Genomic DNA, 15466 nt, shown 5'->3' on the forward strand with positions numbered 1-15466 from the left:
GTTGTGCAGTTAACCAAGTACTGTGTTCTATATCCCATTGACTTTCATACTTCTGAAATCGTGTTCTCATCTGCACCGACGTATCAGTCCTTTTGGCGCATTTTTTGGGGTGAATTATTCAATATCTATTTCATCTACTCCACGACTGTGATCACGTTTTGTAGGCGTAATGGGTGTATCGAGTTTTCTAAAGCTGTCTTTATCCACTATTCACTATTACACAAGCTGTAAAACCGAAGAACCGTACTTCAATGTACTCAGAGAGTCTCACACAAAACAAACACATAACACAAGAGTTTGTCACGCAACAATAGCGCCACACCTATAGAATCCGCCAGAAAAATGAACACACACTTTAAGGAACTAAAAGTGTTACGTATTTATTTTACATTTAATCATTGATCACACATGTTGCAAAATCTTCAGTTTAGCACATGATTACTTTAAATGTTCAAAACGTTCATCGTTGGCGGCTACACATATAAGAGAACGGCGTTCGGTCGCCGTAACTACTTCAGTCAATGCTACAGTGGAGATCGCTGCACATGTAGCTGTAATCTCCTGGCGAAGTTCCTTCAGCGTGCGTGGATTCCGTCGATAGACGTTATCTTTCACAGTTCCCCACAAGTAAAAGTCCATAGGTGTTAGATCTGGCCTAATGGGCCCTCTTCGTCCAATCCAAAGCCCCGGGAAACTGTCATCCAGGAAAGCTCGTACGGCTAGGTGGTAGTGTGGTGGCGCCCCGTCCTGTTGGTAGAAGACCTCTTCATCAGCTCCATAAAGCGCACGTATACCTGGCAAAATTGATGTGCATAACATTTTCAGGTACACTTCTCCAGTGACAGTAGCATCAAAGAAAAATGGCCCTACTAAGCTCCTAGATGGCAGTCCGCACCACACATGGCGGATTGACCGCTTTATCCACGCATACATGCGGTTTATCCGGTGCCCAGTACACACTGTTATGCCGATTCACGGTTCCATTAAGTTTAAATTGTGCCTCGTCGCTCCACACTACCTTCGTCACAAATTGTTCGTTATCAGTTACCATTTACTGACACCATTCGTAAAACTGCATTCAGCGATCAGGTCCGTCATCATTAACCGCGTGCAGTAATCGTGGAATGTAAACTTTTTTGCAGCTTTCAGAATTCTTCGTACACTTGTACTGCTAACCCCCACTTCACGTGCACATTGCGTAGCAGACTTCTGTGAAGAATTAACAAACGTTTCCAACACGAGAGCCGACGAAGCAGGACTTGTAGCTGCACGCTGTCTTCCTGATGTTCCTTTGTGAATATCACAAATCGTTCCATGCAATATAAACTTGTCAATGATGCGTTTGATTGCTAGGCGGGCTGGTGGTACTGTTTCAAACTCCCGTCTCCACCGACGTTGCACTTCAAAGGCATTATCGAACTTGAAAAATCACTTAACAATTCATTTTCGTTGCTCGAATGTCAAGCGTGCTCCAGCCATCTTGTTTTCTCAATACCGAGATTGTTCAAATGGCTCTAAGCACTATGGGACTTAACATCTGAGGTCATCAGTCCCTAGACTTAGAACTACGTAAACCCAACGAACCTAAGGACATCACACACAGCCATGCCCGTGGCAGGATTCGAACCTGCGACCGTAGTAGCCGCGTGGTTCCGGACTGAAGCGCCTAGAACCGCTCGGTCACAGTGGCCTGCCTACCGAGATGAAAGTACTAACTTCTGTTGAGTCGAAGTCCAAACTACGACGTACTCGTAACTCAAATCTAGCTTCAATATCGATATCTCGATAGATGCTGTCAAAGAGTGTATACATTTTTCTGGTGGACTCTGTACTAGATTGATGAGGTAGACAGCTGTTATCTGGTTAGAACACGAAATGTTGCGTCTTGCGATAATATGTAACGAGCAGTACTAAGAAATGTTTATTACCTCACACAGTCTAGCATACTCATTGGCGGTGCTTATTAGTTGCAAAGAATATGAAATTAATCGGTTCGCACTCTTTCTCGATTGAAACTCTGACATTTGCGGTTAGGTAGTGCACAAAGACGAGTATTCAGTTGATGGTTCAATCTGTTACATCCAAAATTGTGATCAACTTTGTGGTCTTCTAATGTTTAACAAAAAATGAATCCAAAAAATATGTTTTCATGTATTTTATTGTTCTTATAAAGTATAGAGAACTGTTGCCCGAAATAACGTACAATACTTTAAAATAAATAACGGACAATCCTATCAGCGTCCCATTTGTGAGGATGAGAAGAATGCAGCAATTGTACGTAAATTTGGTACGCATATCGCTATCTACTGAGTAGTAAGGTTGTCAACTGGGAAACAACGGAAAATTATTGGTATTTCAGTCGTACCTAGCGGACCGCAGGTCGATGGTTGATTGGTGACAATTCCGATGACGTTTCGCTGCTCCTTGGTAGGTAGGGGATTAGAATTTATTGATATAAAAGTAAGTAAACGGTTAAGGTCATATAATGAGCTAGTACATGAATAATTAAATACATGTATGGTTAATTTAGATACCCATTCTAGATAATGGAACTAAATGACGGCACGCTGCAGCTGCAACGCGTGGTATAGCTGGGTCGCTTTGCCGTAATATTTGTTGGTGAATATTCGATGGTGAATGTTCATTGGTGAGTGTGCAGTCCTTTGTAGGGAGATTGAGGGTGGAAAGGTTGAGCGGAAGAAGGGAGGAAGAAGATGATGGTAAATTAAGAGCATGTTATTCGTTGTACTGAAATGGAATGCACAGCTCACTGACACCAAACATTTGTTTGGAAAATGTTTTAGTGAATAACTGTCAGACTTTTCTTTACCCCTGACATACCCGCGTTAATATACCACTTTCGTGGAAGCGATATTTCAATGGACGGAAGTGGGAGACCAAAAAACATTTTCTTATTCTGTATAGCTGCGGCAGCAACACATTTTTTAAAAAAATATCTGTGCTGCACCCATGAGTAGTTTTTAACAAAAGATGTGAAATACCAGGAAGTTCAAGTTTCTTAAACGTCTAACTTAATATTGTTTCAGCAAAAAAGGTGACTGTAAAGGACGAGCATTGGCATGTCAAGTGCTGCACTGGAGAGCCAATTCTTCGCTTGGCAAAGATACAGGAAGTGCTGGACTCGTCCATAATTTTCCGATCGCCCGAAGAGGGAGAACGCTGCTGGATTTTCGGCAACAGTCAAGAAGGTAAGTTGATGCAATCAATGCAGGAATTTCGTATACTGATGTCCTTACCCCTTTGAGTCCAATCAATTTAAAAAGAAAGTTAATTTTAAAATATTTCAACAATTTGACTTTTATCATCATGCTAAGTAATAAATACAAGAAGAAATTAGCAAAAAATAAACAATCAGTTATTTTAAGTCTTAGTTACACTTTGGAACCACTGGGACATACGGTTTTCAACCACCTATCGTTTCATGAAATATATTTTAAAGCAATTTCTCATTGTTCCTAGACACACTCCCAAATCTCGAAACTTTCATCATTGTACCGAAAAACGTTCTTCTCCTAGTCCAGTATTACACAAGGGCATGCTGAAAAGTAATATCTTAGAATTTTTTATTTGTAAATTCTTAAAACTTTTTAAATAAAACAAACGTTACTAACATTCTACATCTTTGTTCTTCATGTCTACATAATTATTTCTCAACAGTCACCCTGGTGGCAAATACATTGCTCCCAACGAGAGACAAGATTGTTGGTACTCTAGAATGCATCAATTTATTAACGGAGACACAACCTCATCTCTGCTTACACCGCTTCACCATGAAGTGAAGTCCTCGAGGATGTTCTTTATGCTTTGGAAACAGATGAAAATCGGATGGGGCCAAGTCGGGGCTGCATGGAAGATGATCAAGGCCGGTGCTCCATGTGTTAAAAAACTCTTCGAATTCGAAACACGATTACGCATGCTGTTTCTCAAGCACCAACATAGTTACGTTACACATCGCCGTGTTACACGCTACGATTCGCAGTCCTGTAGCGGCAGAGGCATGCAAATTTTTAGACACGAAGAATAAAAATGTAGAATGTTAATAACGTTTGTTTTTCTAAAAAACCCTTATGAGTTCCGGCATAAAAAATTTGGAGTCATTACTTTTCAGCACGCCGTCGTAACCCTCTATTTGTCATGGCTACCAAATTTTATTAATGCATGAGGTGTCGTGCCCGTCAAATTATATTAATACACACTACTGGCCATTAAAATTGCTACACCACGAAGATGACGTGCTACAGACGCGGAATTAAACCGACAGGAAGAAGATGCTATGATACGCAAATGATTAGCTTTTCAGAGCATTCACACAAGGTTGGCGCCGGTGGCGACACCTACAACGTGCTGACACGAGGAAAGTTTCCAACCGATATCGCATACACAAACAGTAGTTGACCGACGTTGCCTGGTGAAACGTTGTTGTGATGCCTCGTGTAAGGAGGAGAAATGCGTACCAACACGTTTCCGACTAAAGGTCGGATTGTAGCCCATCGCGATTGCGGTTTATCGTTTCGCAACATTGCTATTCGCGTTGGTCGAGATCCAATAACTGTTAGCAGAATATGGAATCAGTGGGTTGAGGAGGGTAATACGGGACGCTGTGCTGGATCCCAACGGCCTCGTATCACTAGCAGTCGAGATGACAGACATTTTATCCTCTTGGCTGTAACGGATCGTGCAGCCACGTCTCGATCCCTGAGTCAATAGATGGGGACGTTTGCAAGACAACAACCATCTGCACGAACAGTTAGACGACGTTTGCAGCAGCATGGACTATCAGCTCGGAGACCCTAGCTGCGGTTACCCTTGACGCTGCATCACAGACAGGAGCGCCTGCGATGGTGTACTCACGACGAACCTGTGTGCACGAATGGCAAAACGTCATTTTTTCGGATGAATCCAGGTTCTGTTTACAGCATCCGTGTTTGGCGACATCGCGGTGAACGCACATTGGAAACGTGTATTTGTCATCGCCATACTGGCGTATCACCCGGCGTGACGGATGGGGTGCCATTGGTTACACATCTCGGTCACCCCTTGTTCACATTGACGGCACGTTGAACAGTGGACGTTACATTTCAGCTGTGTTACGACTCGTGGCTCTATCCTTCATTCGATCCCTGCCAAATCCTACATTTCAGCAGGATAATGCACGACCGCATGTTGTAGGTCCTGTACGGGCCTTTCTGGATACAGAAAATGTTCGACTGCTGTCCCGGCCAGCACATTCTCCGGATCTCTCACCAAATGAAAACGTCTGGCCAATGGTGGCCGAGCAACTGGCTCGTCACAATACGCCAGTCACTACTCTTGATTAACTGTGGTATAGTGTTGAAGCTGCATGGGCAGCTGTACCTGTACACGCCATCCAAGCTCTATTTGACTCAATGCCCAGGCGTATCAAGGCCGTTATTACGGCCCGAGGTGGTTGTTCTGGGTTCAGATTTCTCACGATCTATGCACCCAAATTGCGTGAAAATGTAATCACATGTCATTTGTAGTATAATATATTTGTACAATGAATACCCGTTTATCATCTGCATTTCTTCTTGGTGTAGCAATTTTAATGGCCAGTATTGTAAAATGTGGCTTGGCTACGAAGAATAGAGAGAAGCTTTAATATTCGGATAAGACACAAGGCATAATGCCAGGCAGGACTCCAGAATGATGGCAGCACTCTGTGTGAAGTAAGACTTGTTTACAAGACTGCCAAAACCACGGCTGTGCACTAGGGAGTAAAGAGGACAACACTCTCGGGTGCCAGGGCGAATAGCAGTGGGAATGAAGTCGGCATTCTGACTGACAGTGAGATAAGGATCTTATTTCAAGTGATAACGACATCCGGTGTTGAATTACACACTTGGGCACCTCGTTTCCCCCTCTCGCCTTCCCTGAGGAACCACTGATCACGGTCACCCAGGGGAATCACCCAGGCAGTTGCGTCACGTGAGATAAAAAGGCGGGAACCCTCTGCCCCCTGGACCCAAGAAGATCGAGCTTCCCCTCCACAGCTTTGTCTTTTATAACTGGGACACCTGCGTGGGAGGGGTTACTCAGGAACTGGAGAGCGTAGGAAGAGGAGTTGTCTAATTGCTAATAACAAATTACATTAACTCACGTCACTTGAATTCTATTTGTTAATAACAATATTACGTGACAATAGCAGATATGTAATGACTCGCATTTTTTTGTATTTTTCCATACTTTTTATAGTTTCTCCAATATTTTCCACAATTATCTACTTTATAAGTCGAGCTGTGTATCACAGGGGGAGGCTGTGTAAATTTGCTTATAATAAATTACATAACGCTATGTAACAAATAACAATACTATGTGGCGCCAGCAGAGACCTCACCAAAGCAGATAGCCAAGTATTTTTAGTTTCATGTATCCTTACGTATATTCCTCAATTTTCGTATTTTTATCTTGTTTTTCACAATTCTACGTATTTTGTCCAATAAAATAAGACTGTTCTCGACGCCCCGTCGACGTTGTGATGTTATCAGCTGTGGTCCCGAATTATGCATCGTTGCTAAGCCAGCACTCCATTACTAATGTGTGATGTCATAGTGTTAGAAACGAATGTGTTGATAGAGTAGTGACGTCATAGAGAATTCTATAAGCCAAAGGTATTTTATAAGAAACACCACATACATTACTGGATTATGTGACGCCATAGTAAAATTCTGATACCTCTAACCAAAGATACTGGATTTGTAGCAAACTTCTAGAGAGGAAAAGTTATGTCGCCTGCTGGAGGGTAGATAAGCCCCCTCAGACTCCGACGTGTGGGTGTGTAGCCGCAATCGCCGATGTTCGTGGACGCAGTGACCAACAGTTGCTGATTAAAGTTGCGGTGGATGCCTAACATTTATGGCCAAGAGGTCTCCCGTTCGCGGTAATAACGGCAAACAAATCCCACGCTGTAGGTGGAATATTAAAGACTAATACACACCCAGATTATGAGTAACTCCTCCCCTGTATTCACCAGATAATACCGATATGGTCTGGAGGTAATCTTAGGATCGCGGCCACCAGGTCGCGTGCGGGAGAGATCCACATGTCTGTCTAACACTACGCCAGACCATCTCGCCAGACGTGGTAGAGAAATGTGACCAATGTATGTATAATCTTCTCCAACCTAGTAGTTGTGAAAAATTGTAAGACGTGTATATTTCTATTGTTTATTGTCAAATCAAAATTTATGCAAGATGTTTATATTTTATTAATAGGATTAAGTAGGAATAATTAATATTTGTCATGATGGAAATAATTGAGGTAGCAGGGAATGCCTGCACTAAAGTATTGTTGACAAAAGAGACCGCAAATTGATATAATTTTAAAAAGGGCGGGAGAGAGCGCGTATGGATACATTTTAAGAAAAGAGCGGGAAAGACCGCGCATTGATACATTTTTGAATGGTAGCAGGGATTGTCTGCACCAGAAAGCATTGTTGGCAGGAGAGACCGCACTTTAGCGTTCGTAGGAAGTCAGCAGTAAGCGAGAAGTGAAGCGAGTCGGTAGCAGGTCAGAAGCGAGAGGTTGAGAGGAGTGGTGTGCCTGCCAGCCAGCCACTACCTATGATTTACAAGAGATTATAAACGGATGTACAGAGACATCAGCTAACTATTATAATAAGAGGAACTAATATTATTGAATTAATTTTTTGAGAAACTCAAGACTACTGAAGGTATGTTTGCGCATTGCTAGTTGTAAGATTATTGTAAAAAGTAAGTCCCATTTGAACGTTTGTAAAATCATTTCATTCAGAATATAATTAACTTTTGCCAGCAATATTGCATTTCTAATTGTAATCCATCCCAAAAACCATCAACGTAAAACTTTGCAAAATTTTATTGTTGTCAAGAAAAAGTTTAACTGTGGATTACGTAATTTCAGTCAAATTAATTATAGAATAACGTCAGTTTTGCTATTAAAGAATAACGTCAGCTTTGGTAATAAATACAGCCACTTATTATGAAAGCTCACCAGCAGCTAATAGAGTATAGTAAAACAGAGTAAGTATATTCATGTCGCAGTTCGATGTAGCAGTCAGATGGCGATCCAATAACCCAAAACTGTTCCTTACCTTTTTTACTGTTACTGGATCGCCATCTGACTGCTACATCGAACTGCGACATGAATATACTTACTCTGTTTTACTTTTATATAACTCTCTTCGAAAATGCTTTTCCGAGACTGATGTCTGAAATACAGCTCCGTGATACTGGAAAGAGAGAGACTGAGTCAATAATTAAATCACTGAAGAATAAGGACTCTCATGGACATGATGAAGTGCCTAGCAGAATACGGCGGCAGCTATGAAATACTTATCATCCGATTTCAAGAAAACTATTTGATGAAATAATTTGATTCTTCCGCATTTTACAGCTTGATATCTTTGCTCGATAAAGGTCTGAATTTATTTGCGTTATTCGTCATAGTTACTGTGCTGCACGTAACTGAGTTCATAGGTACACGAAATTTTTAAGAATTTGCAGAGGTAACATCACGTTGCGTAGACTTTCCGTATAGTTCATTTAAGGCTCTACATTATTGCGTATGAAATGCAGCCAAAATAGCTAAATTGTATTTAAAGTGGAGACTGGAATTTATCTCTTTTCATTCTTGAGATATTGATTGTTATATCCGCAGACGGGTCACTCGCGGATCGGCCGAACCTTTCCTGCGCTTCGGGAATCAATTGGTCGTAAAAATCGTCGTATCTCTTAAATGGTTCAAAATATCGAAACGACGATTTTTTGGAAATGGCAGCACGCAGAAAGGATTATTTTATCGTATGATTAACACTCGATACGTTTTTGTAAACGCTTGAGCCGAGCTATAAATTACACCATGAGGTTTTGTCCGAATTTTCATGGCCGAACAAAGGGAGAGAAAAAGGTAAACGAGGTCTAATTTTGCATGAAAATATTTAACTGCTTGAAATTAAACTTAATTAATGAGTTGAGGAAAATTGAAATATTTCATGAAAAGCTGCTGCCAAGCTATGTAAATGAACTGTCAAAAATTTCGTGTTCTAGGCTTAGCTATTTTGCACATAAATATCGACTGTTATGGATTTAAATGTCAAAAAAGATCCCTTTCAATCAAAGACCAAAGTTAGGATTTTCGAGAACAGAAAACGTTAGGAAGGCAAACGAGGAGTCAGAAAGATCATGCTTTCTGAATAAGACCTGAAAATAAACAATGAAAGAAATCGATCAAATATTTTATGAAATGATTTGTGTGAAAGAAATAAGTAGATCAGAAAAACGTTCTACGTGCCTTTGAATGATGCTCGAAATCATAAACAGAAAGTGATGTGCACCAAACGTTTCCCGAATAATTTTTATTTCATACTTTTAGACAAATCATTACACAAAATGTTTGACTTTCTTTCCATAACTTTGGTATGCTTTACTTTTACAAACTATTTAGATTAATTGAAACGCTTGGCCTTAACACTGACTGCTCATGAATTACGTTCGCAACATCAAACATCTGTAAAATTTCATGGTTCATTGTAATTAATTAAGAATTTAATGTGTTTGATATACAGGGATAGGTGTGAAGACCAAGTTCTTTGGCAAGACCTTAAAAATATACTTAGTGATGCAGTGTAAAGAGTATACATAAAACTTTGTGTACAGAATTATAACTGAGTCAGTTAAAATGAAAGAACTGCTTGGAATCGAGCCCAGGACCTTTCCGCTAAGCCACAACCCACTGTTGTGTATTTATGTGTTTTTTTATTGTAGTTAGTCATGTAGTAGTCATTCTTCCACATTTATTGGCTGTTAAAAGTTCTTGATCATGTAAAAAGACATTCCTATTTAATTTATTGATGAGGTAGTCGAATGCTCCTGTGCTCATTCACGTGTATTCGAAGAATTTGTCAGGTGATCTTCGTAGTTGATAATATTTATGAAATTCTCCATGGAGATTCCTCCCTTTGTAAATATCATGCACAGCATTCTTTTTCGCTTTATTTTCTAAAGTGAACCTAATTTTGCAGTCTTACTCCAACTACAGTATTCTACAGGCTAGGGGCGCCGTTTTATAGAAACAGCTGGTTGGCTCTAAGCAGACATCTCGCACGCAGGACACCCGAGCTTTTCGCCCGATGCTGCTGCTTGTCGCTGGAGTGTCGCGTATCCAGAGGTCGCTCGCTGTCAGTCGCTTCCGTCGCTCAAGTAGGACAAGGGTAAGACTGTGTCCTACGTGAGCGACAGAAGCGAGCACCAGTGCTACGAAGTTGATCAGCAACCTTATAAAACACAAAAATGGTTCAAATGGCTCTGAGCACTATGGGACTTAACTTCTGAGGTTATCAGTCCCCTAGAACTTAGAACTACTTAAACCTAACTAACCTAAGGACATCAGACACATCCATGCCCGAGGCAGGATTCGAACCTGCTACCGTAGCGGTCGCGCAGTTCCAGACTGTAGCGCCTAGAACCGCTCGGCCACTCCGGCCGGCTATAAAACACATTGGTTGGATATAGCTATTTTTTTTCTCTTCTTCATAGGAAACAGTGTATGAGGCTGTATTGTGATACACCGATCATAATGTAACACTACATACACACCGATCATAATGTAACACTACATACATTGTCAGACCCTTTTTCTTTTTAATGAGTCCTGTCACAGTGGCAAACACAACCAAATTTGCTGTCTATTTGTCTTATAACATTTCTCTCCTAGTACATCGCTATGCAGATAGACTCTGCAACCGTTTTTCTCAGAAGAATTGGTCTCCAAAATTACCAGATGTGTGCTTTGACATCGACGACATCGTATTGTCGGAGCTCTAGTATTTGATATTCCACCTACATCTTGGGATCTATTTGCCATTATTGCCGTGAACGGGAGATCTCTCGGTTATCAATGTTAGGCACCAATCACAACTTTCTCAGCGACTGCTGGGCATTTACAGAATTCTCTAAGACGTCATTATTTTTATCAACGTGTTCGTTTTTAACACAATGACGTCGCACACTAGTAATGGAGTGGTGACTTCGCGGAGATACAAAACCGGGACCGAAGCTTACATCACCATGACGTCGATGAGACAGTCTTCCTTTATCGGAAAAAATATATAAAATTGTAGAAAACCAGGTAAAAACACGTAAAATTGAGCAAAATACGTAAGAATACGTAAAACTGAGAGTGCTTGCATACCTGCCTAGGTGAGGTCTCTTCTGGTGCCACGTATCATTAACAAATAGACCCAGGGAGATGTAATTTGTTATAAACAAATAGACTCAGCCTCTCCCTGTCCTACACAGTTCTAGAATTCCTCCAGTTATAAAATAGGAAACTGGAAAATATTGGGGAAACAACGACAAGTGTGGAAAAATACTGTCTCTGTTAAAGTCACATAACACTGTTATTATCAAATAGAACTCACCTGACATGACTTAACGCAGTTTGTTATTAACAAATAGACGAATTCTCTCCCTATGCTCTCCAGCTACTGAATAACTCCTCCTACACAAGTGTCCCAGTTATAAAAGATGAAGATGCGGACAGGGCACTCGATTCTCATTGGTACAGAATGGGTTCCCATCAGTTTTATCTCATATGACACAATTGCCTTGGTGATTCCCCTGGATGACCTTGAACAATTCCCGGCGGTTCGCCAGGGGAGAGGGAGAGACGGAAGCGACATGCCCAGATGTGTAACCTGACAATGGATGTCCTTACCAGTAACCTTTAGATGAGATCGTTATCTCAGCTAGAATGCCCACCGTGTTCCTACTAACAGCAAGTGCATGCCTAAAGGCAGAATGTTAGAGAAACTTTTGGTAGGTTCTGGAAAGATTTCGGTTACTAGGAAGACCTTCAGTTGTGTCAGGGGAAAGCAACGCTGCCAGGAAACTTATCAAGAAGTCGCTGAAAAATCAGTACACAGGACCAAGGCAGTCACAGCCAGTACCATTAAGTCAGAAGCAGTCATTACCAGACAGCAGCTAGGTGCAATGCAGCAGCCGAGTCGCCGGGAGCGCTCACTATAGGGTGACACTTCGATGCAGTAAAACTACGAGATGTCTGTACTGCTGAATTTCCAGTATCTGGCGACAGTTATTATCTTGAGTTTTCCGCCTGTTACGGAAAAGGGTTTGTCTCTAGTGTAGTAGCAACGACTAATAGTCGATATTTTCTGTGTGTCAGAGTATAAAGGGGAACAAAAACTGACTCGGACTTGTCTCCTACCGCGAGTTATTGCGTATAGTTGCTACTAGTAATATTCGATATTTTCTGCGAGCCAGAATACAGGAAGGAACAAATGCTGCTTCACACTTGTCCGCCGTTACGGCTAAAGTATTTGATTGTGTATTGCCGTAGAGAGCTGCAAGCAGAGCGCTTGTCTCTGATATCGAAAAGTAGAACTCAGGAGCCGAGTGTTGTTGGGAAAGATATAGAGTGGTAGGGTGTGCGCATTGATTCGCAAAGATATAAAAGCCACTGTAAGACACTTTTCCAAATACGGTTGAACTACTGAGAAATTAACTGTTCTTAAAATGAATCCTTAAGCGTTTGCACCCATATTAAGTTCTTACAAAGTTAACAACTTCTCCTCTTCATTCCAAAATCGTCTTTGTTAAGCGTCCTGGGAAACTTTCTCACACACACTTCGTTAAAGGGTGACCCACCTCAGATTGCAGTGTCGTCAACGTCCTGATTGTGTCACTCAGGCCATACCTTTGTCCAAGGCTGGTGATCGGTCCTTTCGATCCTCAATTTCTGAAAATTCATGTCTCACTATAGTAAATCAAAACTGGTAAGAAGCGCTGATCGTTTATAATCGAAGTGACCTACAATTTCTGACTTAAGGCAGTAAGACATGAACTTCTGATACGAGAGTCATTCAGAATCTTACAAATGCTGAGAGAAAAATGGAAAGATTGTCGTTGGGAAATGGTAGAAGATATTGGAGATTAATAAATGGATGAGAGAACGACTGGAGAGGAGGGTGTAATTGTGGCCGTAGTGAGAAGGAAACGGTGGTGGGTAGAACGTGTGGCTATGCGAAGCTCTGATAAGGGAATTTCTGGTGGGGGTCAACACATAAAGAACCTCCAGAGAAGGCCTTTATCAAGCAGACAATGTAAAGTGGCTCACTTTTATATCCACATTGTGTGAGTATGTGTGTGTGAGGGAGAGCACGCGGATGTCCTTGTCCCAATTTACCTATGTGTTTTCTAACCTGAGTTTAGCGCTGCAAGCACGTCAACGATTTCAAATGGCAAATTGAATTTAAAATGAAACATGGTAACATAAAATCAAGTCACTTCGCAAAAAATTCATTGAGTCAACTAGAAAATTATACTATAAACGTTCATTACTGATGTCGAGAACTACTATTTTTCCCCATCTTTTAATCGTAGGTTTCAGCCGAGCGAAAATAAGATTCCATAGAAATTACACAACGGATTTTTGTCAGAATTTTCATTGACAAACGAAGAGTGGAAAATGGGCAGATGGGACATCTAAGTGACCAGAGTGCAGTGTAGTTTAGCGACAAATTGGTTTAAGATCATTAAAGTAATATGCGTAATTGAGAAAAACATTATTGGTAATTTAAAGGAAAATTTTTGTTCGAATTTTCATAGCCGAACTAAGAGAGTCAAATGGACAAATGGGGTATCAAATTGACCAATATAAGATGTAGTTTGGCAAATAATATTTAATTGCTTGAAAATAACCATAATAATTAAGAAAAACTTAATTACTGATTTGAGCCGGCCGGTGTGGCCGTGTGGTTCTAGGCACTTGAGTCTGGAACCGCGTGACCGCTACGGCCGCAGGTTCGAATCCTGCCTCGGGCATGGATGTATGTGATGTCCTTAGGTTAGTTAGGTTTAAGTGGTTCTAAGTTCTAGGGGACTGATGGCCACAGATGTTAAGTCCCATAGTGCTCAGAGCCGTTACTGATTTGAGGGAAAATTACACATTCAAATTTTCATTGCAAAACAAAGAGTTGGAAACGGACAAATGAGATATCAAATAGATCAGCGTGAGGTCTAGATTTGGAAAAATAATTTAATTGTTTAAAAATAATTAGGGTAATAAGAAAAACTTAATTATTGATAGTACGAAAATGTTTGGCAGAATTTCCATACCCAAACGAAGAGTGGAAAATGGACAAATGAGGAACCAAATTGACCAGCTTGAGGTCTAATTTCGAAAAAAAGATTTAACTGTTTGAAAGTAATCAAGTTAGTTAAGAAAAATTTAGTTATTTGAGGAAAAATTGAAGTATTTCCGAATAGCTTGTAAATTAAGCATCAAAAAGTGCGTGTCTTCAAGGCCTAGCTATTTTATGGATAAAAAGTTACAATGGAGTCATACTTAACAGTCAAAAAATTGAAAATAACAACTTGAAAAATACCTCAAAAGTTGTGTGGAATGATTTGTCTAATACTAAGAAATAAAATAGATTAGAGAAACATTTCACGTCTCTCTGAAAGATACTCGAAAACATGTGCAGCTAATGAGGTAAGAACTGAGGATTTAAAGTTCAGTGTGTAACTAAAGATTTTAATGAGTAGTAGAGAATAGTTGTCTGGTCGGTTGGTGGATTATGTACACTGTGCAGTCTGCTATTGTGGGGCCTTGAGAGACTACTGCCATATGAAGTCAAGTGGCAAAATGTTTTACCAGTTAAGATACTACTGGTATGGATAGTCAAGAGGTTGAATGTTTTACCAACAGAGTTACTACTGCAAAGCAAATAATTAAAAATAATTAACCGTAACAGCGTGGAGAATCGTGCATTAGTGACGTAAGAAAAAAGCTGAGCGAAATTCGACATCAGATTTCAACTAGTATCTGCTCGAGCATCATTCAAAGGCGCGTCAAGTGTTTCATTGGTCATTTTATTTCTTAATATCAGACAATTAATTCACAAAACATTGCAAAACTGTTTTCATCTCAAACCTGTTGTGTTCCAGGAAACAAATCAAAATGTGCAGCATTCCAGGACGGAAAGGTATCTTATGAGGACTGTGAGACGGCTATGAGCTGCTGCTGCATCGCGTCCTACAGCTGGTGGTGACCTATCTGCCCTGAAGATGGGCTGGAGCCGAGGCACTTCCCTCATTATGACTCAAGTTCATCCATATGCTTATCTTTTCATGTCCAGTTACAAATGTAAATCTTCAAGTGTTCCAGTTGGAAACAGTAAAAAAATTAATTTAAGTCACGAATGCGTTTATACTAAACTTAAACATCCACTTGTTTCCACAAGGTCTCTTTTGGTGCCTGCCCACAACATTCTATTTTTAAACATCTGTCTGAGTCTAACATATTTCCTTTATTTGGTGCAAGCTTATATGCCCTGTTGTACCATCACGTGAGATGTTTTTACATGCGTTGAGTAACAAATCCTGATGAAACTCATATTTAAACATATAAAAATTTGTCACAGAAATTC

At 40.6% G+C, this 15466-nt stretch overlaps 1 protein-coding gene across 1 annotated transcript in view; it reads left to right on the top strand.

The window, feature by feature from the left end:
- The window catches only part of LOC124777649, a 37165-nt gene extending 21930 nt beyond the window's left edge, over positions 1–15235 (top strand). Inside the window, exons 4-5 of the mRNA XM_047253128.1 lie at positions 3048–3209; positions 14985–15235. Coding sequence (XP_047109084.1) covers positions 3048–3209; positions 14985–15088 — 266 coding nt within the window. The 3' untranslated portion in view covers positions 15089–15235. The remainder of the gene's footprint in view (positions 1–3047; positions 3210–14984) is intronic.
- Positions 15236–15466: the final 231 nt, after the last annotated feature.

The sequence above is a fragment of the Schistocerca piceifrons genome, chromosome 2, assembly GCF_021461385.2.
Source record: "Schistocerca piceifrons isolate TAMUIC-IGC-003096 chromosome 2, iqSchPice1.1, whole genome shotgun sequence".
In the NCBI taxonomy this organism is placed as follows: Eukaryota; Metazoa; Arthropoda; class Insecta; order Orthoptera; family Acrididae; genus Schistocerca; species Schistocerca piceifrons.